The sequence below is a fragment of the Pinus tabuliformis genome, chromosome 6, assembly GCF_031772625.1.
Source record: "Pinus tabuliformis cultivar Carrire ecotype Pingquan chromosome 6, CPIR1, whole genome shotgun sequence".
NCBI classification, from domain to species: Eukaryota; Viridiplantae; Streptophyta; class Pinopsida; order Pinales; family Pinaceae; genus Pinus; species Pinus tabuliformis.
In genome coordinates, this window is record NC_142292.1 from 1,349,504,378 (window position 1) to 1,349,529,895 (window position 25,518).

At 43.2% G+C, this 25,518-nt stretch overlaps 1 protein-coding gene across 5 annotated transcripts in view; it reads left to right on the top strand.

Moving 5' to 3' along the window:
* Window positions 1-25,518, top strand: part of LOC149263633 (uncharacterized) — a 313,839-nt gene that overhangs the window by 219,884 nt on the left and 68,437 nt on the right. For all 5 annotated transcript variants that reach the window (XR_016259290.1, XM_089426542.1, XM_089426545.1 and 2 more), the window contains one exon: window positions 6,863-6,982. Coding sequence is in view for 4 of the 5 variants with exons in the window: in XM_089426542.1 (XP_089282668.1) it covers window positions 6,863-6,982 (120 nt within the window). In the remaining variant the exon portion in view is untranslated. The remainder of the gene's footprint in view (window positions 1-6,862; window positions 6,983-25,518) is intronic.

Below are 25,518 nucleotides of genomic sequence, written 5' to 3' on the forward strand. Positions count from 1 at the left end.
CTCCAGTTGTCTGCGGAAACTCGTCAGCCGTCCCAGAAAAACTCTGATCACCACGTCGTATTTACTCTGTCTTTGGTTATGCAGAGAACTTTGTCGGCGGCCAAAGAAATGCTGGACAGTACGCAGATGATGACACGGTGGTGAATATGGCAAGAGATCAGACGTTTTCCGAAATTCCCATACGTGAATTACGCATTGAACGCTGCTTTGATTACTGAAATTTGGTGCCTCCTTCTGAAAGTATGCAGCCGGCGATGGGAAAACAGCCAATGGTTTTCAAATGCACTGCTATTTTAGACCGAAATGCTGGAGAGAAAGTCTGATACTTCGTGTAAACTGTAATAGCCTGTGCGATGCTCAGCCTATGCACTGCTCAGAACTCAATTTTATGATTTCAGGACTCTTGGGTTTAGTATTGCAGTGAATCAAAACTTCAAGAAAACCTGCAAATCGAGATAAAAAGATTGATACGAGTAAAATGTGTACAGAAACAAAATTTTGAAATTTTCCAGATCGATTAAACAAAACTGTAGATTTTGGCCCCTTTTAGCCGGATTTAGCAATGATAACAGGAATATTTTAGAATATCATGTAATGTTTCAGAAATCTCTCATATAAACCAGAAAAGAAACTCTTAATGATTAACCCAGGGCCAAAATCAGCTAGGCTCTGCAAAGAAAAGCCTGTGGGAGTCGGCTGGTTCAGCCTAGAACTTCCCCAAACGCCCACAAATATCCTTCACCTAAAGATTTCCTGCACATCTCAAGCAACCATCAATAAAGAGAGCAAGAATGTTGCTAGATCTCAGGAAATAATGGAGATACCTGCCATTATTTCAGAAACCCTAACAACACTCAAACCCTAGCAAGTGAACAAGATACCTGTGCTCACAATACTCTGAAAACAAGCTATTATTAATGGCTGAAAACTGAAATATGTAGAAAAATAAGCATCTCACAGCAATTCCAGAGAGTAACACCAGCAAGATTTGGACCCCAAAGTCTTCTTTTATTAACCAGAAATCAGATTACAAGAGAGCTTTTTCAGTACAGACTCACAGATCGAATCATCTGAAATGACCCCTAGCACCCTATTTAAAGGAAATGATCCCAACGGCTAGTTCGAGTGATCCATGTAGAAATGATCTCGACCGTTGATGAGGATCAAGACATCTCTTGATCTCATCCGTCGATTTATTCACTTAAAATATTATTATTTTATTAGTTAGGGTTTTTGCTTTATTTTTTTAATTTTTTATTATTTTTTATTTATTTCATTTTTTAAATTTTTAAATTTTTTATTATTTATTATTTTATTTCATTTTTAAAATTTTAAAATTTCTTAATTTTTATTTATTTTATTATTTTATTTCATTTTTTAAATGGATCATCGAACTAAGCCTTCGGAAACATCACCTAGGACCTAGGACTTAGGACTCACGAGGGGATTTAAAACATTTTCAACCCTCAAGACACATTTCATGATGACTTTTTACAATTTACATCTCAAGGGGACAAACCCACTTAATACAGACCCTCACAAATCACCCAGTTCTGCGACACAACTATAATCTAGCAGATCAACACACTAGGATTCTCCTAAAGTTCTAATGACAAAATCCATCCCGGCTTTTGGGTCAGGTTTGAAGGAAAACTCTGCCGATCCATGGATCGGTGAGACGAAAAACCTTCCGGGACGTAGATTACCACTAGAAAGTTAGGTCCACCTAGGCAATTCACATACACGACTCATGTCTGCTAAGATTATTTACAATTCATACATGCAGACTGGGTTTACAATCAAAATGATCAAGCTGCTGATGACTGCAGGATGGCATGGAAACGCTGATCAGGGGCTGCCCCTTTTTGCAAAAAAAAAAGGGGGGGTGTACTGCATGGGTAGTTGACCAGTAGTGGTCAACAGGACCCATTAAAATAATTAAATATTTAATACAACTGTTTCTAGGTGGAATTTCCCAAAACTATTTTTGGGTTCTTTGGAATACATGTGCCTAAGCCTCCCTGCAAACTTTGAGACTTAGAGCACATCTGATGCTACCAGAAATCAACAAAAACAACCTGCTACAGTTCTTCATTATCTGCATCTATGACAAACCTAGGGAATGCTTGAGCAATATGCATGATATCTCCAAGGGAAGCTTGATGGGGAGTTGTGAATAGCGTTTGGAAGTGGACACCCAATTTGGCCAAGTCCTTGAAATTTGCTGCTGTATTGCCAGTGTCATCTTGAATGGACCAGATGGTGTTGATGAAAGAATTTTGTATTATCGTCCCTTGCCTGGAGCCAGGTGGCCCTGCTCTTGAGTCTCCACGTTTCTTCTTTGGCTTCCAGGATTCTTCTCTTCTCCATTTCCAATTGAATAAGCTGGATTTTTGTATCATGAGTCAGATATCCCCCACCCTCAGGCCATTCCAATCTTTCCAATTCGGCTCCAATCTTCATTAATGCCTCCTCATCTCGTCTATGCTTCCCTTTTAGCCACTCAAGGGTTTTCCTTTTAATGTGGTTCAGATTCTCGTTGAATTGTGAGGCCATAGATTGATTTTCCTGTTGCTCACAACTCCTCCTGTTTTCAGTCACTATCTTTCGAAATTATTCCTCTTTGAGCTAGGTAGAGTAGAATTTATAGGGGCCTTGGGCTTGTCAAAATGACCAGCCAATTGAAGATAAGTGGGATGGTGATCGGACATCCCACCTTAACCTACCCATTGCTTAAAACATAATATGTGCTCCAAAAAAGGTTCCTTAATCAAGAATCGGTCCAACCTGCGCGTAATGGATTCGTCCCCCACCCTACAATTTCTCCAGGTCGGGATAGTCTTCGCCATATTGATATCAATGAGATGATGAGTATCCAAAAGTCGAGTGAAGAAATCAGACAAGGAGTCCTCTTGTGCCCAACCACCCTAACATTCGACTCTTCCAATGGAAAAATTCAAGTCTCCGATAATAAGATTGTCAATGTTCATGAAGGACATATTCATCAGTGCATTCCAGAAGGCGGCTCGGTTGTGACAAGGACCATAGATATTTACAATTTTGAGAGGAGTCCCAAGTTCTTCAGAATATATATCGGCAACAACAAAGTTATAATGTCCCCAGATGTTGTGTACCATAATTGTTTTGGGATTGTAATCGAATGCGATCCCTGCAGATCTACCCATAGCATCAATGGCATGGAAGATCCACCCTTTGAATAATGATGACAAAGAATAATCTACCTTTAAATGCGATCCCAAAGTTTCTTGTAGAAAGATGATATCAAGACGATCAGATAGGATTAGCTATTTAAGGGCAAGCTTTTTGAGGGGCTAGCCATCCCTCGATAGTTGAAGGATAACCACTTCATGGGGGAACGGATGATGGGGCATGAATGGCTCTAAGGACCCCTTCTAGAGATAATTGTTTATCAGCAGCTATATCTAGAATAGCTTGGTTCACGACTTTTGATATGTGAGATTTTCTTCCATAGGTAATCTTGAGAATCTTGGACGGGGAGATAGGACCCAGGCCAATTCCATGGATGGATAGGATAACAGGGATTGATGGGGGACGAGAAGAGGATCGAAGGAAGTACCTGTGACCCTATCTCGAGACAGATGAGGAGTCACAATGCGTTTGTAGTGAGGGAGTAGGAGTCAGATAACATACAGGAAGGGTCATAATCGGGCAAGAGATAACTTCCATATGATGCAGGGGGAGGTGACCCTGTGATAGAACAGCAGGCAAAGATGGCAGAGAAGCAGTAACAAGATATTAGTGCAGAAAGATAAAGGAGTGGGAGAGAAAGAATTACCCGACGAGACTGATGCCGCAGAATGTGATGTCTTTGGGCCTGTACCATCTTTGAGCCCGTGAGCTGATTGAGGAGCCACTCTTGAGGCCTGTCGATTTGCGGTTGGGGGAGTTGGGCAAGATGAAGCCGATACACCTTGGGAGAGGTCCGATGGAAAAGGTTGATCACTGGAGCTCCGATCACCCGATAGATTGCTATCTTGATTTTGTCGAAGAATAAGTGGGCAATGCTTATATACATGACCAACTTGATGGCACCGATGGCATCGAAATGGCACCCCTCCATAGTCTAGAATTTGATTTTGGACGTGTCCTCTGTAATGTATGATGAGGTTCTCCACCAACCCTTCTCGTGTGTCTATAGAAACCAGAATCCTCGCATAGGACATTCTACCAGTCTTCAGATAGGATTTATCATATTCCAAATATTGACAGGTTGTTCCCTATGAGACAAAAGACGTCCTTAGTCCAGAGTTGCAGAGGTAGTCTTGGAGGTAGACCCATACCGGACCCGCACCCAATTGTTCATGCTCAGGATCGAATAAGGGGGACCAGTGCTTCAATAGGACGGGTGTCATCTCCATATGCCAGTATCGAGTGAGAACTCAACTCGCATGTTCTTGTGCGAATCTGAGGGTGAACCATCCCTTTTGAAGAGTGCGGATCGGAGGGTGGTTTTTAACACCTAGCCCCAGATTTCCTTTGCCCATTTCTTGAGCCGAGAAGCAGAGTAATTCCGACCTCTGATCCGGCCCACCAAAACCCTTCTGGCCATGTCCATGATGTCGTCAAGTCGAATGCCTTCTCCTAATACCAGAGTCCGATTCTTGTCCTTTACCTTCGGACATTTTGTTTTCTTGGGACCTTTCTTTTGGTGCTCCTCAGATTATTTAGAGTTCATGCCCTCCTATAGGATTTGTTTTCCTAAACAAGCCTTGTCTCCTGTCACAACTTGATTTAAGATTGCTAGGGTTGATGTCAGAGCCACTGTATTCGCCTACTACCTGTGAAACCCTAGTTACAGATGGGGCAGATATTAGGCCAAAGTGGCTGAGGGAGACCCTTCTTCAGAGGGTATGTCTCTAGGGCCCGAGTTAAAGTGCCCGTCATTGAGGGTGGGTAGTGTCATTCCAGGTGTATTGTGGCTGGATGAGGGAATGGGGCTTCGGAGGATAAGACAAGAATTGGCAAAGTGAAGGGCTTCAGGGGATGAAACATCTAGGGGGATGGAGGTATTAAGGGAGGTTGTCCAGCCAATAAAGGGGTTAACAGATGGCGAGCTGAAGTCCAACAGGCCACAGGAATTAGAGAAACAAGTCGAGTGAGATGAGCAGAAGAGGAGTTAGGGCAAAGAGGCAAAAATTCCGAGCTGAAGGTCAACAGATGTCGGGTCAGTCTCCATCCCAAGAGGCTAACGTGGAGGATTGGACCAGATGGAGGAATCCGGGATGGGATCTTCCGAATAATCTACAATTTCCTCATCCATCTTGTAATTCTACTCTGTCATTAACAAAAAATGGAAACCCTGATAAACGCCGAAAATATCCCCTTACCTCCAAAGACTAGCTTTAGCCAGTCATAGCGAGATACGCGGAGTCTGTCATGTACCGAAAAGGGTTTAGCTAGGCACACCAAATTCAAAAAACCCAAATGGAAACATGTCGTGCAGGTGGAGATAACGAATGTTGAGGAAAAGATATGCCTACAGACACCAAAACCTAACCACCCTCCTTCGGTGTTCTCAGACACGGTGATGTGCACTGCCACAACAACACTTTGCAATTGACATTGTTGTCAAGTTTGCACACTAGATTAGTCCAAGATAGATGGGACTTATTTGCGTAGCAATTGTTTTAAGTTGCAAGTAATATCTGAAGGCTGAACTGTGTGGAAACTTCCTGAAGAGGAATGTTTGTGCTACAAAAAGGGGGCAGGGAAAAAGCAAGCTGGATTCTTTGGTTTGGTCAGCCTTTAAACGCAAAAAACCCATTTTTCCTTGGAACACAACAGATCCATCTATAAAAATCATTAAAAAATTTCTAGAATAACCTGATAATTGAACTAACCCCAGATGATGCACCCTTTTTACTCTAACCATAGTTGCAAGTAGATAGATAAGTGCAATTCCCCACATATGCTTTTATTTACGGAATCAAAACAGATGATTGACCTTAGGGCTTCATTTCTTAAAACAAAAACTTAATAAACTCTAAAATGTGTTGTCTCAGTGTTCGCACCTGCAAAATAGTTTAAAACAAGAACTATTACCACTACCTTACAGTTGAAGTTGGTTCAGGTGCAATAGGAAGCTAGAGATGAACACAATTAATTCAGTGATTATGTTTTGAGATCAGAGGCTTGTTCGGTTGGCAAGTGCAATTACCAAAGGAAGTAAAAGGAATAATAAGAATGAAATACGAATGACATCCCGACATCAGTACTACTATATAGTTGCAAAACGTCTAATGCAAATAAAATATCAGACATAGCCAAAAACATTCAGAGATGAGGAAATGACCAGTATGCTTCTTGTAAAATGAAGAGGGGCTAGAAATATTTTAGTTGAGTTCCTTGAGTGAGTGTGGTATGGAAAATGTTGTAAAAGATTTCCTGCTACAAAGATTTTTCTTATGCTCCACACATTTACATTTTATTTTGATATTGTCCTTTATAAAATGCTTTCACTGAAATTTTGAGTCTTTTTGGTAATGTGTGTATTGAACTTGGAAATTGTTTTTCTTTTATGCTTCTGGCATTGTATCGAAAGATCCATAAAATGTTCATGGATGATCTATGTTTAAAGTTTGACCCAATTTGCATTTTAGACCATTTGAACGAGGCTAGTTTGAAAGTTAAAGCACGGCAATGATTATGTCTTGGAAGTTATGATTGATAGAATTCATTTTTCACAAATTCTGGAGTATGTCTAGTTAGTTGATTTTTAACTTTATTGGTATGGATCCAAGCATGCATTCATTGTTTACTTTTACATTAGTTGAAGTCATTTGCAACTAGTTTCATCAGTACTTAAGAAATTGTTTTGCAGGATTCTCAAGGCAATGTTGCAACAAAGACATTTATTGGAAATAAGTCAAGAAATAAAGATGCGGAAGGTCCGAGAAAGATATTCAGTTTAACGGACAGAACAAAATTTTTAGTTCATATTGTAAGTACACATGTATGGTTGATATGTGATTGTGTTTTATACGTTTTGGTAGATGCTATCTTTAAATTTCATTATTGTAAATAGTGCATAGAAAGAATCTCTTAATTTGTTTCTACAGAATGAGGCCTCTAGCTTAATTCCTTGTAGATTAATGAAAAACATCGAGTTGAAATCAATTATTATTTTCCATCAGATATGACCAAACCCACAGGTGGCAGACGTGTTATTAAACATAGAAACTATCATGATAAACCCCAAATCATGCTATAAAACAACCCTTTAAAATAACGGCTCTATTACTACATACATTGCATGGGACCCACACGATGTAGTATCAACCTTGTAGCAGCTACAGAGGAGGGTACACGAAGTTCTAAATCATATTCATCATTCATTGTACCGATGTCATCTTCAGAGAGCAAGCACTGGTCATTACTTGCAAGTTATGCATGATTTCTCCTTGGTGAAGTGTGTGGTTAGGAAAGAGGTACGATGTTGCCTATTCTCACCCCTTTTGGTGTTTTTGACCCTCTGTAATTGCATTGCCTAGCATTCACATTTCCACCTGTTACTGCAAAATCTAGCACCTTAGCGCAAAGTCTCACTAAGTACTCTAGTTTAAGGATAACAGTGGGATCAATGACCATTGTCACCTTAGGAATTGTTCCCCTGCTGTTTTGTGGTTGGATATTATTGCCATAGGGTGGGCTTCCCCAGCAGAGCTTGAATATTAGATAGCTCAAGTACTCCCAAGCTAAATACCCTCAAAAGGTTTTGGTAAATGAATCTCACAAGGATAATGTTCAATAAGTAAGGCTTCAGGCGAGATGAGATGTAATTTCAATATAATGGTTTCAAAGAATCCTATGGCTAAATCTAGAGGGTTCAAACAGTCTCGAAGAGGCTCAAATAGGTTCCCAAACACATGCTACCTTTAAATTACTAATTGATGTTATAAGTTAGGGTTTTCTAGTAGCACAATTTACATCATTCAAATTTACAACAGCATTAAGAAAATAGCATAAAATTGATAATAAGCAAATAATTAACAAAGGCTATTTAATTGATAAACAAGGAAATATACTACATCAAATTTTAATAATTGAAGATGTGTAGAAAAACAAATACAACCTTTGCATAAAAATGATATTTAACCTTTTCTAATTTAGTACGTACAAAGCCTAAACCTAGGACTACAAGATCCAAGATATTAATTGCTATTAAACGCTCCTAAATCTAGTTTACCCTAGAAAACATAAAATAAAAAAATAGGGTTTTAAATTTTAATTTTAAGATGATTGACACACTAGTGCCTTTCTCAATCAAAGGGATAATGGAGTCAAAGGTGAGGTCTATGGCTGCACATTGATTGAAAAAGAGTTATGAGAGAGAAAATGCTACAATGAGGTTTCTCTTCATGAAAATCCTAGTGCTTTTCAATCGATTGGAGATAGATAGACAATGAAGCTATAATAAGGTTCCTTGATGAAGACTTGATGATAATTGTTAGGGCTTTGAATTGATGTTGTTCTTAGTTCTAATTAACTTTTATTGACCCTATAAGTCCACTCTTATTCAAGTATTACCCTCCTTTTCACACCACTAATGGGAAATGTTACCAATTCGACTAGCAGGGCTGCTAAGGTCCTGATAGTGTCATTGAATTGGCACACGTAGGGCGAGGACCCACTGTCACCTCGACTGTTGCCCCCACTCTTTAAGCCCAACACCTCCTAAATGGCTAAGGGAGGCTTCCCTGAATATTCCCCACTACTCCGGATATATGACCAGGGTCTTTAATGGAGTCAAATTGTTAAAATTGGCAACTAGGGCCAAACTCCATATGGGTCAGCTTATCTATGGCAGCTGATATTTTTATTGGATCCCTCTCATCGAGAGGTGTAGGATTGATCTAAATATCATCCGATTCCGATAAGTATTCATGGAGTTATGAATTTATTTTGATTATAGAATTATTATCAAGCCGATCAGCAACTTGAGTAGGCTCAAAAGCCCAATAGACATGCCTATTCATCATCTACATTCTAGTATAAATATAGAGGACTTCAAGTCATTTCAACACACACTTGGGATCTCTTCCTCTCTCTATTTGTCTTTGGGTTTTAGTAGGAGGAGAGATCCTAAGGGATAACGCTGCCCTGATTTGGAAAGCCGGAAACGCCGAAACTGCCGGAACTGTCGGAACAGCGGGAGCTGCCGGAAACGCTAGAACTGTTGGAAAAGTCGGAAAATCCCGAACTGTCGAAAAGCTGGAACTGCCGAAAAAGCCAGAACTGTCGGAAAAGCCGAAAAAGCTGGAACTGTCGGAAAAGCCGGAACTGCCGGAAAGCCGGAAAAGTCAGAAAAGCTAGAACTGCTGGAAAAGTCGGAAAAGCCGGAACTGCCGGAAAAGATGGAAAAGCCGGAACTACCGAAAAAGCTGGAACTGTCGGAATTGCAAGAATTGCCGAGAATAGCCGGAACTGTCGGAACTGCGGGGAACAGCCGGAACTGTCGGGAAGGCAACATGGTGCAGCAATGGCACATAATGTTATACAGTGATGATGGGTGTAGCATGGTGCAGCGCGATGAGGTGCAGCATGATGACGAAATGCAACACAACGATAGGTGAAGGAGTCACCTTGGAGAATCAGTTGAAGCAACATGTCTTCAATTGATCTCATGTATCATCTTCTTAGAGATGATCTATGCTCTTATCTAGAAAGTCAAAGTGTTGACTTCTATTGTAAATGTACTATCTCTCTCTCTCTCTCTTTCTCTGTTGAACTTTGAAGAACATAAAAGAAGAATTGATCAAGGGTTTCCCCACATTGTGGGGTTTGTCCCTGGCTAGCGCCACATCTTGTGTCCTCTTGTCTTGGCTTGTCTTTTGTGATTTATATTTATGTTCTATCTGCAGTTTACTTTAATGCTGATGTGATTGCTAATCTGGAAAAAATAATGAGCCAACTGTGAAAATTGAAATAAATTGCTCTAGCATAGAACATACCTAAAATTAACACAAATGGTTGAAGGTGTTCTCTGCTTGCTTGTGTCTTGCTATAGAGAAACACCAAAAACAAAGCAGATTTCTAACAACAAATTATTAGTATACAAATCAATTATTAGCAGCCAATCACTTGATATTGATTTTGTTCTACTGAGAATATTCTAACCGCATATGCTATTAGTTTTCTAATTGAGTGAACAATTTTAGAACCAACTTGCTTTCCTATTGGACAAAATGCAAAATCTGCATTAAAACGCAGGGGCGGTAGGCTATTATATGTGTTAAAGGCCTCTTATTGTGCTAAAACACCTCTTGAGAGTTACGTAAGAGTATAAGAAGGTTAGAGGGTAATTGTCGAGGCTTTCGATGCCTCGCCTCCAATAATTCTGAGTCCTGACTGAAAACTTGATTTTTAGGTGGTTGGAAATTAGTTTTCAAAATTCAGGGTTATGTAAAATACAAAGAGAATTCCATATTTAAGAATATGCGGTTATGATAGCTGAAAATGATGAAAATCAAATCTAAAATGATAAAATACTCATATGAGACCCTTATAGACTTGGAAGTAATGCTTCCATGTGTATTACAGGTTGTCATTGTGAGTATCGAGGTGTTAATATAGAAGTTGTTGTTTCCTATGTGTATGAGTTGTAGTTGTGTCATGTTCGAGTCATAGATCCACTTTCTTAGGATCTAGATTTGTCGAAATTAGTGATCTATATACTATATATGTAACCATTGTGATCAATAAATAAATTAAGTGATTTGTGTGTAACAAAATGCTCTCTATCTCATTTTATAAGTTGGTATCAGAGCTGGCTCAACTTTGACTCTCTCACGAAAGGGGCTGTGATCATGTAGTTTTATCCATGATACTCCTATGTACATAGGCTAGCCTAGGAGAGTGCAAAATATTTTTTGTGTGTTGGAGTGTGTGTGTTTAGAACCCATTGTTTTGGTTTTGCCCCGTTAGTGGAAAAAGCCGCTGAACAGATAGGCCCTGTTGCTACTTGTGTGAAGGGAAAATAACCTACACTTATCTCTGTGTGGTCGTGAGGCTGCAACATGAAGGAGAGACCATTCTTGTGCAAAGATTGCATGTGAGAACCCTGATCCACACCAACCTGCCTAGATCTAATCTTGCTAGAGAAGAAAGTTGTGGACCTGTGTTAATTTTTCATAGGGCGTCGTTGTTCTTTGCTACGATAGTTGCATTTCATCATTAATACATTAAGTTCACCCCATATCATCATTACATTATTCAGATCTACACCATTATACATCAGCATATGCAATTACATAGAAAGAAGCAACATCACCATCATCATCAATGCGGCGGAATATAAAAGGAACAATAGAAGAAAGCATGCACACATATAGAGACACCAGGATTGGTCCAAGACGAGGGCAAAACCCACTATGGGGAAAACCCTTGCAAATCTTCTTCTTCTTAGATTGTCATCTAATGATGCAACAAAAGAGATTACAATGATCCATAACTTTATCTATGTAGCGTAACAATAATGATATCTATGAAACAGATCTAATCATGCTAGGAATAAAAACTCTCATATTGATGGTTGTAATGTGCTGTCACAAATTGATATCAACTGCGGTATATTGCTGTCACTGTGTTGAACACTGCTGTCATTGTCAATGAGCCCAATACGTATGTTTGCAACAGATACTAACAAATCAGATCTACAGATCTGTATAACAACAGAGAGAAACCCAGATCTACAAGATCACTGAATGTAATATCCTAATTAGCCATGGCTAATTGGAATATTCGATTTGCTCAATTTTACCTTCTATAGCTAGTTATAAATAAAAAATGTGAGGAGAGGGGGACATACTCACTTCATGAATAAAGACACTCCCTAGTAGCACAACGTTGTAACTTAAAAGGTGAGCCAAGGGGGGCCAAGGAACCACGTAGAGGAGGGGCCCACGTAGAAACTTGGAGTGACTGCGTAGATGGTGAGAAACACGTGGCAAGAGGAAAGCTACGTTGGAGGAGGTGAGCCTTGGGATTGAGAGAGGCAAACACTATAAAGGAGAGAGGAGCCTACTCAATTTGGCATTCGATTATGTGCATTTGAGCTAGTCACTTCGACTTAGAGCACGCTGGCTGTTTAGCTAGTTTGCAACACTGTTTAGTGCATTGAGTGTCTCCGTTCGGAGATCTCACCCTTAGCCCCGGGGGACTTCGAGTGCCTACTCGGGCAAGGTATTTCCATCAGTATTTTTGCAATAGTTTCATCAGCATTTTGGCAGGAGGATTGAACATCGTAGATGACTACGCAGTCTTGAGAGGGATGACATAGATATTTTTGGCAGGAGTTTTGGATTGGGGTTTTATAGGGGGATTTGTGTTGGGAGGTTGAGCAAGGGATCGACCCTTGCATATGGGAGGATTTTGGCTGAGTTTCAGGTAGAATTGTAGTGGGTTTATTTCATTGGCAGCGCAGAGCCTTGAGGGATTGCTGGGTCCTCAAGGGGGCGATTTACGGGGGTCGGCCATTTCAGAAAAGCTTTCTGGGTTTTTCTGAGTTTCTTGAGTAGAGTTTGATTCCATAGTTTCAGCATTTTCTGAGTAGGGGAACAGCCCCAAATCCTCACTTGATTTCCAGCAGCAGCAGTAGCACGGCAGTTCTCTAGCAGCTTTGATGCAGTTCAGAGAGAGGCCATTCCTTTGCTATTCTTGAGTGTATTTCTTCACTTTCCTTGTGCAAGTCGAGGTGCCACCTTTCTGATCACCTCCTGTACTCATTCTATTACTCAGTATAATAAAATGGCTTAGCATTTCTCTCTGCATTTCTTGAGTGTCTGCTTATGGTTATATTGTTATATGTTGCACCATTGTTATTTTATCTCTTTGAGCTTCCCAGCTACTATACCACTTGTGTGTTTTCTCCTATACTCTTAGACAGAGTCTGGAAAGGGCCAAGTAGCCTCCAGATCTCGTCCTCTTTTTAGAGGCGACATATCTAGTAAATGCCCTCCTAGTCCATCTCTGGTTGGAGTTTGCTTGTGTTTGAGGAATATTCCTAATAAGGGATATTACAGTGGTATCAGAGCATAGATCTGGCTCAGCTTGTGGAGCTAGCAATCTATGACACCGAGGGAAAAGCCCTACATCTGTTACAAAGGTAGGAGATACAGAGACGCTGGGCGTAGGTTGGAGAACACCTACGAAGAGGGAGACTGTGTTCCGGTGGTGGACGCAGAACAGGAGGAGCCTGTGGTAAACGCAGGACAGGGGGAGCCTGTGGTGGACGCAGAGCAGGAGAATTCGATGACAGATGATGAAGGGAAGAGATTTGCGGACATGCTCCTCAAATTAGTACATGATCTGTCGAGGTAGATTGAGGTGATGGGGTAGAGATTCACGGTAGTAGAGGCTAGACAGCGTGAGAGCCCACAGGTTTTCCAGGTTGGTGAGGGATCGAGTGCATCCCACCATTTGCCAGAGCAGCGTGATACTACTCAGCAGGTGGCCTCACATGCCCCTACACGCTCTACCATGCCCACTTTCTTAGGAGCAGACACGGGGGCCGGAGCTCAGTAGGAGGCAGAGCCAGGTCACATGGGCGATTATTTTGCAGAATACCAGGCCTATGGGCAGGAGTTCAGGGAGGCTTTCTCATTCAGAGACTTTGTTCAGCTCCAGCGGGATAGTAGACCCCGCGACCATCAGAGAGGGTACCGATATTATCATGATGGTGACACCCACCGTGCAGCTAGTAGATTCCACTTGCCTACGTTTGATGGTTCATCAAACAGTTCGGCAAAGTCTTGGGTGGAGAAGTTGGACATTTACTTCTAGCTTAACCAGATGTCGGAGACGAAGGCCATCAAGGTGGCAACATTAAATTTGGATGGTGAGGCCCAAGATTGGTGGTTCCATGGGATGGTTACACTCGGACACTCCACAGTGACGACATATGCCGAGTTCACCAGGAGATTGATGGAGAGGTTTGACAGGGGGGATCCGGAACAACTCTTTGTGGAGCTGACGAGGCTCAAACAGACTGGGAGCCCAGAGACCTACATTTCAGATTTCTTGAGGGTTTCGGTGATGGTGCCAGATCTATCCGTGGCACGGATGATCTACATGTATGTTGAGGGGTTAGCAGAGCCACTTCGAGGTCTAGTCAGATCTGCTAGACCAACCACCGTTTAGGATGCTATTAGCAGGACCCGGGACTTACAGGATGTCTTACCCAGGACCCGAACACCTTACCCCCAGCGACAGGCTTTTTAGCCTAAGGGGAAGGATGTGAGGATTCCGCTTCCGAAGGGGAATTCAGGACGAGTACAGCTTGATGATGATGCCAGGAGGGAGTTGAAGAAGAAGCGGTTGTGCTTCACCTGTCAGGAGCCGTGGGCACCGGGACGTAGATGTGCTGCTGGCAAAGCACATTTTATTGAGGTCTTCTGCGAGAGCAACGGGGAAGAGGATGAGGAGGATGATGTGGAGGCAGGAGGTAGTCATGCCACACAGGATCGTTTGCCACCTCCAGCACCAGCAGCAGGTGGTGCAGCTTTTTCACCTACCGGAGGGGCCCTTGCAGCATTACGAGGAGTTCCCAAGTATTTGACGCTGCGCGTACGGGGGACAGTGCGTGGCCAATGGGTATCAATTTTGGTTGACAGTGGCGCAACCCACAACTTCATCGATGCACAGATGGTTGAGCGGAGAGGTATACAGACAGAGAGCTTCGATGGCTTTTCAATTTTGGTCCCAGGGGATCAGACCATGGTATGTGCTCGTTATGTTCCAGAGCTATCAGTGACAATGGGCACCTACACACTGATTGACCACTTTTTCGTGCTCGATATTCCGGACACCAACATGATATTGGGTGTTCAGTGGCTTATCACTCTAGGGAGGGTCACGACAGATTGGAAGACCCTAGAGATGGAGTGGGATGATGAGAAGACAGAGAGGCATGAGAAGATACGGGGACAACACACATATTTGTCTCAGACTGTTTCGGCTCATCGGATGGAGGCAGTCTTCCGAAAGGGAGATGTAGAGTGGGCAGTGGAGCTTCGTGCATCAAAGGTAGGGACTACACGGCAGACATTGCACCCGGAGATACAGTCCATCCTTGACCGGTATGCCATAGTATTTGGGGAGATTCCGCTAGGACAGCCACCGGACCAGGGGTTTGAGCACACCATTGAGCTTGAGCAGGGCATACAGGCAGTGATTACTACCCCCTATAGGCATCCCAAGGCCTATCGAGATGAGATTGAGCGGGCCATTCAGGAGTTGCTGGATCTTAGGCACATTTGGCCGAGCACGAGTCCTTTTGCTTCTTCCGTGGTGTTGGTGAAGAAGAAGGACGGCACATTGAGCATGTGCATTGACTACAGGGCCCTGAACAAGAAGACCCTGAAGAACAGGTAGCCCATACCCAGGATCGATGAGTTGAGAGGAGCCTGGTTCTTCTCGAAGATTGATTTGAGATCTGGGTACCATCAGATTCGCGTGAGGGAGCAGGACATTCCCAAGACCGCCTTCAGGTGTCACTATGGGAACTTTGAGTTTTTGGTGATGCCCTTCAGGTTAACCAACGCCCCAGCTACATTCCAGTCTTGCATGAACCACATCTTCGGCAGTCATTTTGAGGAAGTTTGTGTTGGTATTCTTTGATGATATACTCATTTACAGGAGGACTTGGGAGGAGCATCTCTAGCACATTGAGACAATGTTGCGCATCTTGGAGGAGCAACAGTTCTATGCCAAGCTCTCCAAGTGTGAGTTTGGATTGACGGAGATGTCATACTTGGGACACATCATAGGCGTGGACGGAGTGAGAGTCCACGAGGAGAAGATTAGGGCCATCAGAGATTGGCCGGAGCCGAGGAACGTGACGGAACTTCGGGGATTCATTGGTATTTGTACTTACTACCTGAAGTTTGTTAAGAGTTTCTCACAGCTTGCTGCACCCTTGACAGATTGGACGAGGAAGGGGGTATTCATTTGGTCGGATACAGCGCAGCAAGGCTTTGACAGGCTCAAGGAGGTGATGAGCAGCTGCCCAGTGCTTGTATTGCCAGATTTTTCGCAGCCATTTGTTTTGGAGTGTGATGCGTCGGGAGAGGGGATCAGCGCAGTATTGATGCAGGGAGGTCAACCTATAGCCTTTGAGAGCCGGAAGCTCCTTGGGCATGAGAGGTTGTATTCTATATACGACAAGGAGATGCTGGCCATCATGCATGCATTGGCCAAGTTCCGACAGTATCTAGTGGGTAACAGGTTCAGGGTGAGGACTGATCACAACAGCCTGAGGTTCTTTTTGGAGCAGAAGCAGCTATAGGAGAGGCAGCAGAAGTGGATCAGTAAGATCCAAGCATATGACTTTGATATTGAGTATGTCAAGGGTAAGAAGAACGTGGTAGCGGATGCCCTTTCATGTAGACTAGCCATGTTGTCTCTTATGAGCTTGGATGTAGACTGGAGGGCTCGACTCTTAGTAGAGTACTCCAAGGACAGATTTGCATGTGAGGTTCTGGATGGGTAGGTGGCGGATGACAGGTACAGGGTGGTCGATGAGATCATCTACTATAGGGACCGGATCTTCTTGACTGAGAGATCTCAGCTCAAGAAGAAGATACTTCAGGCATCACATGATTCACCATTGGCAGGCCATCAGGGGTTTACCAAAACCTACAGGGCCATTAGAGAGAGGTTCTCATGGAAGGGCCTCAAGGAGGACGTAGTCCAGCATGTCGGGAGTGCGACGTTTGCCAGAGGAACAAGGGGGAGATGAGCCATCCTGTAGGATTATTGTTGCCTCTTCCCATTCTGGAGGGGAAATGGGAGAGCATTTTGATGGACTTCATCACAGGGTTGCCCATGGTGCAGGGCAAGGATTGTATCTTTGTCGTCATTGATCGACTGACAAAGTACGTACATTTTTCGCCATATTCGCATACTACACAGCAGCACAGGTGGCCGAGCTGTTCTTCAGAGAGGTCTTTAGGCTACATGGTCTTCCTAAGACCATCATCAGTGACAGGGACAGCCGTTTCATGGGCGGGTTTTGGCAGGAGCTTTTCCGGTTGGTGGGGACAGAGTTGACACCGAGTCCCAGTTATCACCCACAAACGGACGGGCAGACAAAGATAGTTAACAAGTGGCTGGAGGGCTACTTGCATAACTATGTTAGTGGGCAGCAGAGAGCATGGTTGAAGTGGCTGCATCTGGGGGAGTACTGCTACAACACTACGCATCACATGTCCATCAGTATGTCACCATTCTATGCTTTGTATGGATATCATCTTTTTTCATTTACTGATGTGATGTTTGGTGCTAGCAAGGCTCCGAGAACCAAGATTTGGATCCAAGAGAGTCAGGATATTCTCCGAGCTCTCAAGGATAATATGGCTGCAGCGCAGAACCAACAGAAGCTGTATGCTGACAGGGGTCGGGTGGAGAGACAGTTTGAGGTAGGGGACTTGGTCTACCTACAATTACAGCCATACTGACAGTCGTCACTGAAGCAGAAGGGGGCTGAGAAGCTCAAGCCCCGCTTTTATGGGCCATACAGAGTGATACGCAGGATTGGATAGGTTGCATATGAGTTGGAGCTGCCCCAAGGCAGCAAGATTCATAACATTTTTCATGTATCATGCCTAAAGAAGGCATTGGGGCAGCATGTAACAGTGACAGATGAGCTACCAACCACAGATGATGAGGGGCATTTGGTGTTGCAGCCAGAGGCTATTATTGATACCAGGGAGAGGTGGCTGCGGAGCAGGACAGTACGGGAATTCTTGGTGAGGTGGAAGAATTTACCGGTTGAGGATGCCACTTGGGAGAGTGAGAAGATCTTGCAGCATCCATCACTTCAGTTGCTTGAGGACAAGCAACATTTTGCCGGGGGAGACTGTAATATTCCTAATTAGCCATGGCTAATTGGAATATTCGATTTTGCTCAATTTTGCCTTCGAAAGCTAGTTATAAATAAAAAAGGTGAGGAGAGGGGGACATACTCACTTCATGAATAAAGACATTCCCTAGTAGCACAACATTGTAACTTAAAAGGTGAGCCAAGGGGGGCCAAGGAACCACATAGAGGAGGGGCCCACGTAGACACTTGGAGTGACTATGCAGATGGTGAGAAACACGTGGCAAGAGGAAAGCTACGTTGGAGGAGGTGAGCCTTGGGATTGAGAGAGGCAAACACTATAAAGGAGAGAGGAGCCTCCTCATTTTGGCATTCGATTATGTGCATTTGAGCTAGTCACTTCGACTTAGAGCACGCTGGCTGTTTAGCTAGTCTGCAGCACTGTTTAGTGCATTGAGTGTCTCCGTTCGGAGATCTCACCCTTAGCCCTGGGGGACTTCGAGTGCCTGCTCGGACAAGGTATTTCCATCAGTATTTTTGCAGTAGTTTCATTAGCATTTTGGCTGGAGGATTGAGCATCTTAGATGACTACGTAGTCTTGAGAGGGATGACGCAGTTCTTTCTGGCACGAGTTTTGGATTGGGGTTTTGCAGGGGGATTTGTGCTGGGAGGTTGAGCAGGGGATCAGCCCTTGCATATTGGAGGATTTTGGTTGAGTTTCAGGTAGAATTGTGGTGGGTTTATTTCAGGCAACGCAGAGCCTTCAGGGATTGCGTGGGTCCTCAAGGGGGCGATTTTCGGGGGTCAGCCATTTCAGAAAAGCTTTCTGGGTTTTCTGGGTTTCTTGAGTAGAGTCCGATTCCATAGTTTCAGCATTTTCTGAGGAGGGGAACAACCCCAAATCCTCACTTGATTTCCAGCAGCAGCAGCGGCATGACAATTCTCCAGCAGCTTTGACGCAGTTCAGAGAGAGGCCATTCCTTCGTTATTCTGAGTGTATTTCTTCACTTGCCTTGTGCAAGTTGAGGTGCCATCTTTCTGATCACCTCCTGTACTCATTCTATTACTCAGTATAATAAAATGGCTTAGCATTTCTCTCTGCATTTCTTGAGTATCTGCTTATGGTTATATTGTTATATGTTGCACCATTGTTATTTTATCTCTTTGAGCTTCTCGACTACTATAACACTTGTGTGTTTTCTCCTATACTCTTATATAGAGTTGGAAAGGGCCATGGTAGCCTCCAGATCTCGTCCTCTTTTCAGAGGTGACATATCTGGTAAATGCCCTCCCAGTCCATCTCTGGTTGGAGTTTGCTTGTGTTTGAGGAATATTCCTGATAAGGGATATTACACTGAAGTCAACTGAAGCCAAGAAGTCAAACCCTAGATCTGAACTCTGGTCGCTCTCATCAAAACTATCTGTGTGCGACCGAAACTTCCTAGTCGCTCTCTCGAATACTGGATGCGAGCGACTATGACTGCAAAGTCGCTCTCAGGAAGCCTTCATGCGTGCAACTGTTGCATAATACAACTGAAAACCCAGAGTCGCTCCCTTATTGTTGTTGTGTGAGCGACCGAGATGTCCTGGTCGCTCCTAGGAGTACTCTGTGCAAGCGACCAGGGATTAGAACCTTCCGATCTGCCTCCGAACCCAGAGTCTCTCCCACTAAACTGTCTCCAAGTGACCGAAGAGCCAGATTCGCTCCCTTGCCTACTCTGTGCCTATGACCAGGGACAAAAATGTCTTGATCTATGTCAGTGACCGAGATCCAAAAAACACAAACTCAGAGCGAACCTTTCGCCTGTGATTTCGAACCTTGTGCAAACTCCTTCTGACGTACTCGTGTGAGCCAAGACAAAATAAAAGTATAGAAGGATGATGATGTGTAGAAAGAACTTGAGGTCGCTCCCTTTTATAGGCTTTCCTGAGGGTTAACTTGGGGTTAAGATTGACCCAAGCAGTTACCCATGTTGTTAGGGCCGACCCATTCCATAATACATTTATGAATGAAATAATTCATAACTTAACTTCCACTTTAACCAAATTGGGTGATCTTTAGGTCGATTTTGGTCCTCTCGAAAAGAGGAATCTAATGCAATCATTATCATGGTCATTTGCGTTGTCCAAGGTGGAATTTTACCGCAGTTTCCAAAATTAACATGTTATAACTTCAGACCTGTGATAACTTTGACAGTGACATTTAGTCTTCGGTTTTGTGAGCTCGGATCTGTGATTAGAGCCTCAATACCTTGGACTTGAGATAGTCTCCTGTAGGAGCTTTGAACTACAGTGACAGGCTTGACTTGTATATTACAACTCAGGACAGTCATATGTAAGGGCTTGAGGTTGGATTATATCTCTACCTATGGAAGAATTGTAACACAAGCTTGTGGAGATTACCCAACAAAACCTTATTGTAGACCTATATAACTATGAAGAAGTATAGTGACATTTTTTGTGAAGCCAAATCAAGAAGAATTTAAGATACAGAAAGAGGACTATTATACAATGATTGTGGTGGCATGTTGATTTGTTGAAAAGAAATTGTTGTTGACCTTTGAAGTTCTGAAAACATTCTTATAGGCCACACTTGGAGCTTTGAAGAATTGTTGTGCAAGTCTGAAATCAACCTTTAAGCATTGGAACGTTGCCTCTCTTGGGGCAGCCTATTAAAGACACCTTGAGGGATTCTTGAAGACATCTGGAAGACTTGTAGAAGCTGATCTTGGAGACATTATTGGAGACCATGATGCATCGCTGAAGCCATCATGAGGTAACCTTGGATATTTTGGTTGGGTAACATGAAGAGCAGTGGTGACACCTTCTAACAAGCAAGGTTGTCATTGAGGAAGTTATTTGGAGGAGGCATTGCTGAAGAGATTGATAGGGCTCCTTGAAGAAGATATTGGGAGCTGTGAAGAATAATCAAACACATCTTGACGAATTGGAGCTGAGGGTTGGAGCCCTAGAGGTTGGAGCCTCAAAGAGACAAGGTTGGTGCCTTGGAAGATAGGGTTGGAGCCTTAGAGGATAGGAGTCCTTAAGAGACCAGGTTAGATCTTGTACCAGAGATAGGGTGGAGTCCTAGAGGTTGGTGCCTCAAACTGACAAAGTTGGAGCTGTAATGCCCCAAAAAGGAAATAATAGTGCTAAACAAGCAAAATACGCATATGACACAAAACACCCATAAAATTGCACCAGAACTACGCCAAATTGAGTCATTTTATTATCAAAGGAGAGTACAATGCATGGAATGTGTGCACCTGGCTTGCCAAAGCAAGCTAAACAATCCCAGGGGAGAAAAATATTGCCCAGATGCAAAGGAAAGACTTCTTCTCAATGTTTTGCATTGGTCCTAGAAATTCTGCAAAGGTTCGCTGGAAGAAACCCCTGTTTGAGCCTCCCAAAGTGCTAAGAAAATTCTGCCAAATTAATCTTGAGCTCTCCACCACAAACCCAAAAAAACTCAGAAAGGGTTTGTCCTATCTCCAAGCCAAAGTCGAACCCACAAAATGGTGCAAATTCTCCATTTAACTGGCAATTCGCCCTGTTATAAGAATTAGAATTTCATGCCCGAATGTCGACTGGAAAATTCTGAAATTTCAGCCATGGACTCCTCTCACAAAACCCACAAAAACCCATAAATGGTTTGGCCTGATTTTGACCTCCCAAAATCGATCCCCAAAAGGCATTGCTTAGTCCCCAACGATTATGCATTGTCTGTTGGAAAGATACGGCTGAAAATCCCACCTCCAGTGCTCAGTAAATTTATATTTGAGGTCCTTGTCAAAAACCTAGAAAACCCAGAAACGGTTTGGCTTGGTTATGACCTTCCAAAATCGACGCCCAAAACGCCCTACGCCCTCCAAATCTGCTGAAGTACACTGCCTGCCAATACGCCAACAAAATCTTTCTCAAACACTCCAGAAAGGTAGAAATCAACTCCACCAATACTTCCCTTATTTCTCTCGGCAATCAATAGCCCTATGGAAGAATGTTGCAATGGCCACACTAGATACACTACTGCGTCCTCCAGAAATACACACTGTTGGGCCGAATTGAATACAAACGCTGGAAATCTCTCTACAAATATCCTCCGTAAGATAATGGATGAACCTCTCTAGGGTGGCACTCGAAGTCCCCCGAAGAAAGGGTGAGTTATCCGCTTGGAAAACTCTTGCTAAACAGCAAGTGACCCGGCTAAACAACTCGAGCAACAAAATCAAATTCAATAAGACAAGAATGATGAAATGAGGAGTGTTGCCTTCATTTTATAGATTTCATGGCGCTGTTTTCCCTCCATTTTCCCTCCTTCTTGGGTCCCTCCATCAATTTTCCCTTTCATGCAATTCAAACTGTTGGCTTAGGAAGTGCATATTTTCCTTTTGTGAACAAAACCAAAATAACTTACTTCCAACTCCTAAGTCTCTTAATAAAATCGAATGGGCCACATCTCCTCCAAAATTGGCCCCAAAATGTAGAAATAAATCTTGCTCCAAAATAATTTAGGACAGGACATTACAATGCTCCCCGCCAAAAATTGCTTGTCCTCAAGCAATTCCTGAACAAGTGCCCTTTTTGACTGTTGATCACCACTGTAACCACCAATAATACTCGGGTCCCAAATGTACCATTGGGTCATCCCTAATCTCAGCGCTGTCTTGACATGAAGGAATCCCTCGATAACAAGGTCCCAAGCCATCCTAATCAATGTGAAGCACACCTTCCTCCACTTGTTATCCAACCAGATACAGGTACCAGAAGCCCTTTACATACTATTAATAAGTAGAGCATCATGATAATGTAGGACTCTGCCCAACTCCCCATGAAATTTCCCTACTGAGTAGTCCATTTCATGCACTACAAGAGAACTCCTGAAGATGCAATCCAATCCTAGTGAAATTGAATCCTCGTCTACCCAGGCCTCCCCTGATCTCCTCCTGTCGATCACCCTACCACACCGATGAAGTTCCCCACACCATCAATGAATCACTAAAACCAAATGGACGATCTAGATGACCCTCCCATGTAGAAACCAACTCACTTCTTCCGGTAGTTGAACTGCTCAGCCCTGTAATGCCAAAATCCCTTGCCCTGTTGATTTGGGGTAGCATCGGATGTGCTCTAGCCATGCAAATTGGTGGAGAGGCTAAAGCACATGAGATCTCCAAGACCCAAAAATGGTTTGGGGAAATTCCACCCGGTTAGAGAGATATTAAAATAATTAATATTTTTAATGGGTTACTAAGTCTAAACTTAGGAAAATAAAAATATTAATGGGTATTAATATAAAACTGGGTGAGAAGGTCCTAAATGACACGGATCAAGCCAAATCTAATCTTAGTTATTGATTAGAGATTTAATCTCAGCCGTTGAAGACTCAACAGAAAAAGTATAAGAGGAGGCTTGAGGGTCAATTGGAGATACACCAAGATTGATCAATCAATTTGATTTTTTGGTGTGGGGTTTGCTGAGAGAAATCAAACAAGTGATTTGAGTTGCAGTGAGGGGCAGTGTGTGCATAGTAGAGAGGCAGAGATAGTGCCGAAGGGCTAGCGCAAAGGTAGAGAAGGCTACGCAGAGCCAGCAGGAGCCACGCAAAGGGCCAGTGTGATTGCGCAGAAGATACCAGGGCCTGTGTGAGTGACGCAGAGGGCCAGAGAGCCTGCGCAAAGCATCAGAAGGCTGACGCAGAGGGTTCCAGGCTGATGTAGAGCCTCAGAGAGGCGTTGGAGATTTTTTCGTGGAGTAGACTTGTTGAATATCTGCTTCCAAAGAGAGGTATTATTGCCAGATTAATTTGTCTGTCGGGTGAGCCAGTTTGGCACCCAATTGTACTCAAGAAAGTTGCTTAATAATAAAACCCTCACAACTGCTGGGTTTTTCCAGGGACGATTGTCCAAAAATAACGGTGTCCCTTGTGTGTTTGTCTATTCTTTCAGTTGATGATATGTAGATGGTTGAGACTGTACTTGTGTTTATTTTCAGTGTTTATATGGTTAAATAACTTGTTAAGTAATTAAACAAGTAGATGAAATAAACCAAATAGTGCAAGAAGAATTTATAATGGGTTAGACTTAGAAATTTCAACATGGTATCGAAGCGTTGCAGATCACAAGAGAGCTGAAAGCACCAACTAAATCAAAAAATTTGTAGCAGAAACAACTGTCCCAAGAGACAGAAGCTGTTCCTAAGCAGAAAGTAGCAAAGAAGGAGTGACGCAGAGGGCTTGCGTCATCAGTTCGAGCCTGAGAGAGGGCCAGCGCAGAAGCAGTGAGGGGCAAAAGAGGCTCACGGAGAGCCATGTCATCCTTCTCAGCCAGGTAGGAGTGACGCAGTTGTCCAGAGGAGCGATTCAACCTTGTCGGGATTGCGCAGCGGCAGAGCTAAGAGGGTTAGTTTCTTCAGCTGCTAGGGCCTAGGGAGCTATGGGCAGATTGTGGGTTGTGAAGATGGTGGGGTGTTGTTGCTGTTGAAGCAGAATAGTACCTAACGAGACAGAACCAAGGTAGAGGGAGTCGCTACCTAAGTGGATTTCTATCCAAGAAATCCAGATCAGTGTTGCAGGAGTAAAGGGGATTGGAGAGGAGCAGTTCGACAGTTGGCAGAAGGATTTCCAGGAGGGAAATCGAGACTCAGAGGGAGTCTAGGAGACGATTTCTAGAAGGGAAATCGAGACTTAGAGGGAGTCTATAAGAGAACTTCCAGAGGGAAGTGGAGACTCAGAGGGAGTTGAAGAAAAGAGCGGAGATTGCAATGAACGGATTGAGGGATTAGGACAGGTTGGATGGGGCGTCCAACTTTGTCATCTGGAAGGCCATGATCTTGTCTGTTCTGGATAGACATCACATCAAGGGCTTCGCCTTGAGAACCGTGGTTGTCCTAGTTGACCCTGCTGATAATGAATGAGGATGCAATGGCCAAGGCAAAGTGCGTAATCCTTGATGGGGTCAAGGATCATGTAGTTCAGCATATTGCCGAGAAGAATACGACAAAGGAGATGTGGGATACCTTGACGACATTGTATCAAGGCACTGTTGGAAATAACACTTGGGAGGGGGTGAATCAGTATTATCAAGCCAAATATTCCCTTTTTAAAATTCAGAGGATATACGCTACTTCAGTTAGTAAAACCCGTGTATATACGCAATTATGTAGAAGGAAACCCGCGTATACAATGCAAACTTATGATTTACTTTATCTTTCAGATGTTGATTATTAATCTGTGTATCTGAGTGAAATAGACAGTAACCAGACCAGTAAAACAGAACAGAAGACAGTCACACACAAGAACACAAGATATAAGGTGGAAACCCAATGTGGGTGAAAACCACCTGCTGCAATTCGTCTCTATCTTTCTTTAATTAGAAACTTCCTTTTACAATGTATTGGTGCAGTCCTTTACCAGTACGCAGGCTACAACCTGGAGAGAGCTACAACCCTCTCTCGTTTTGCAGGTTCTCTTGGAAGGGAGCTACAACCCTCTTAGCTCTTGTACTAGCCAAGATACTAGTACGTAGGTGCTGGCCTACTGAAAGCTACACAACCTTCTCTTTCTTCCAGGGACCATGTTTCATAAATTTTCAGACTGGATCCATGAACATCAATCAATCATCAAGTATATCTGCATCAAACAATCTCCTTTTCCCCAGTTAGCA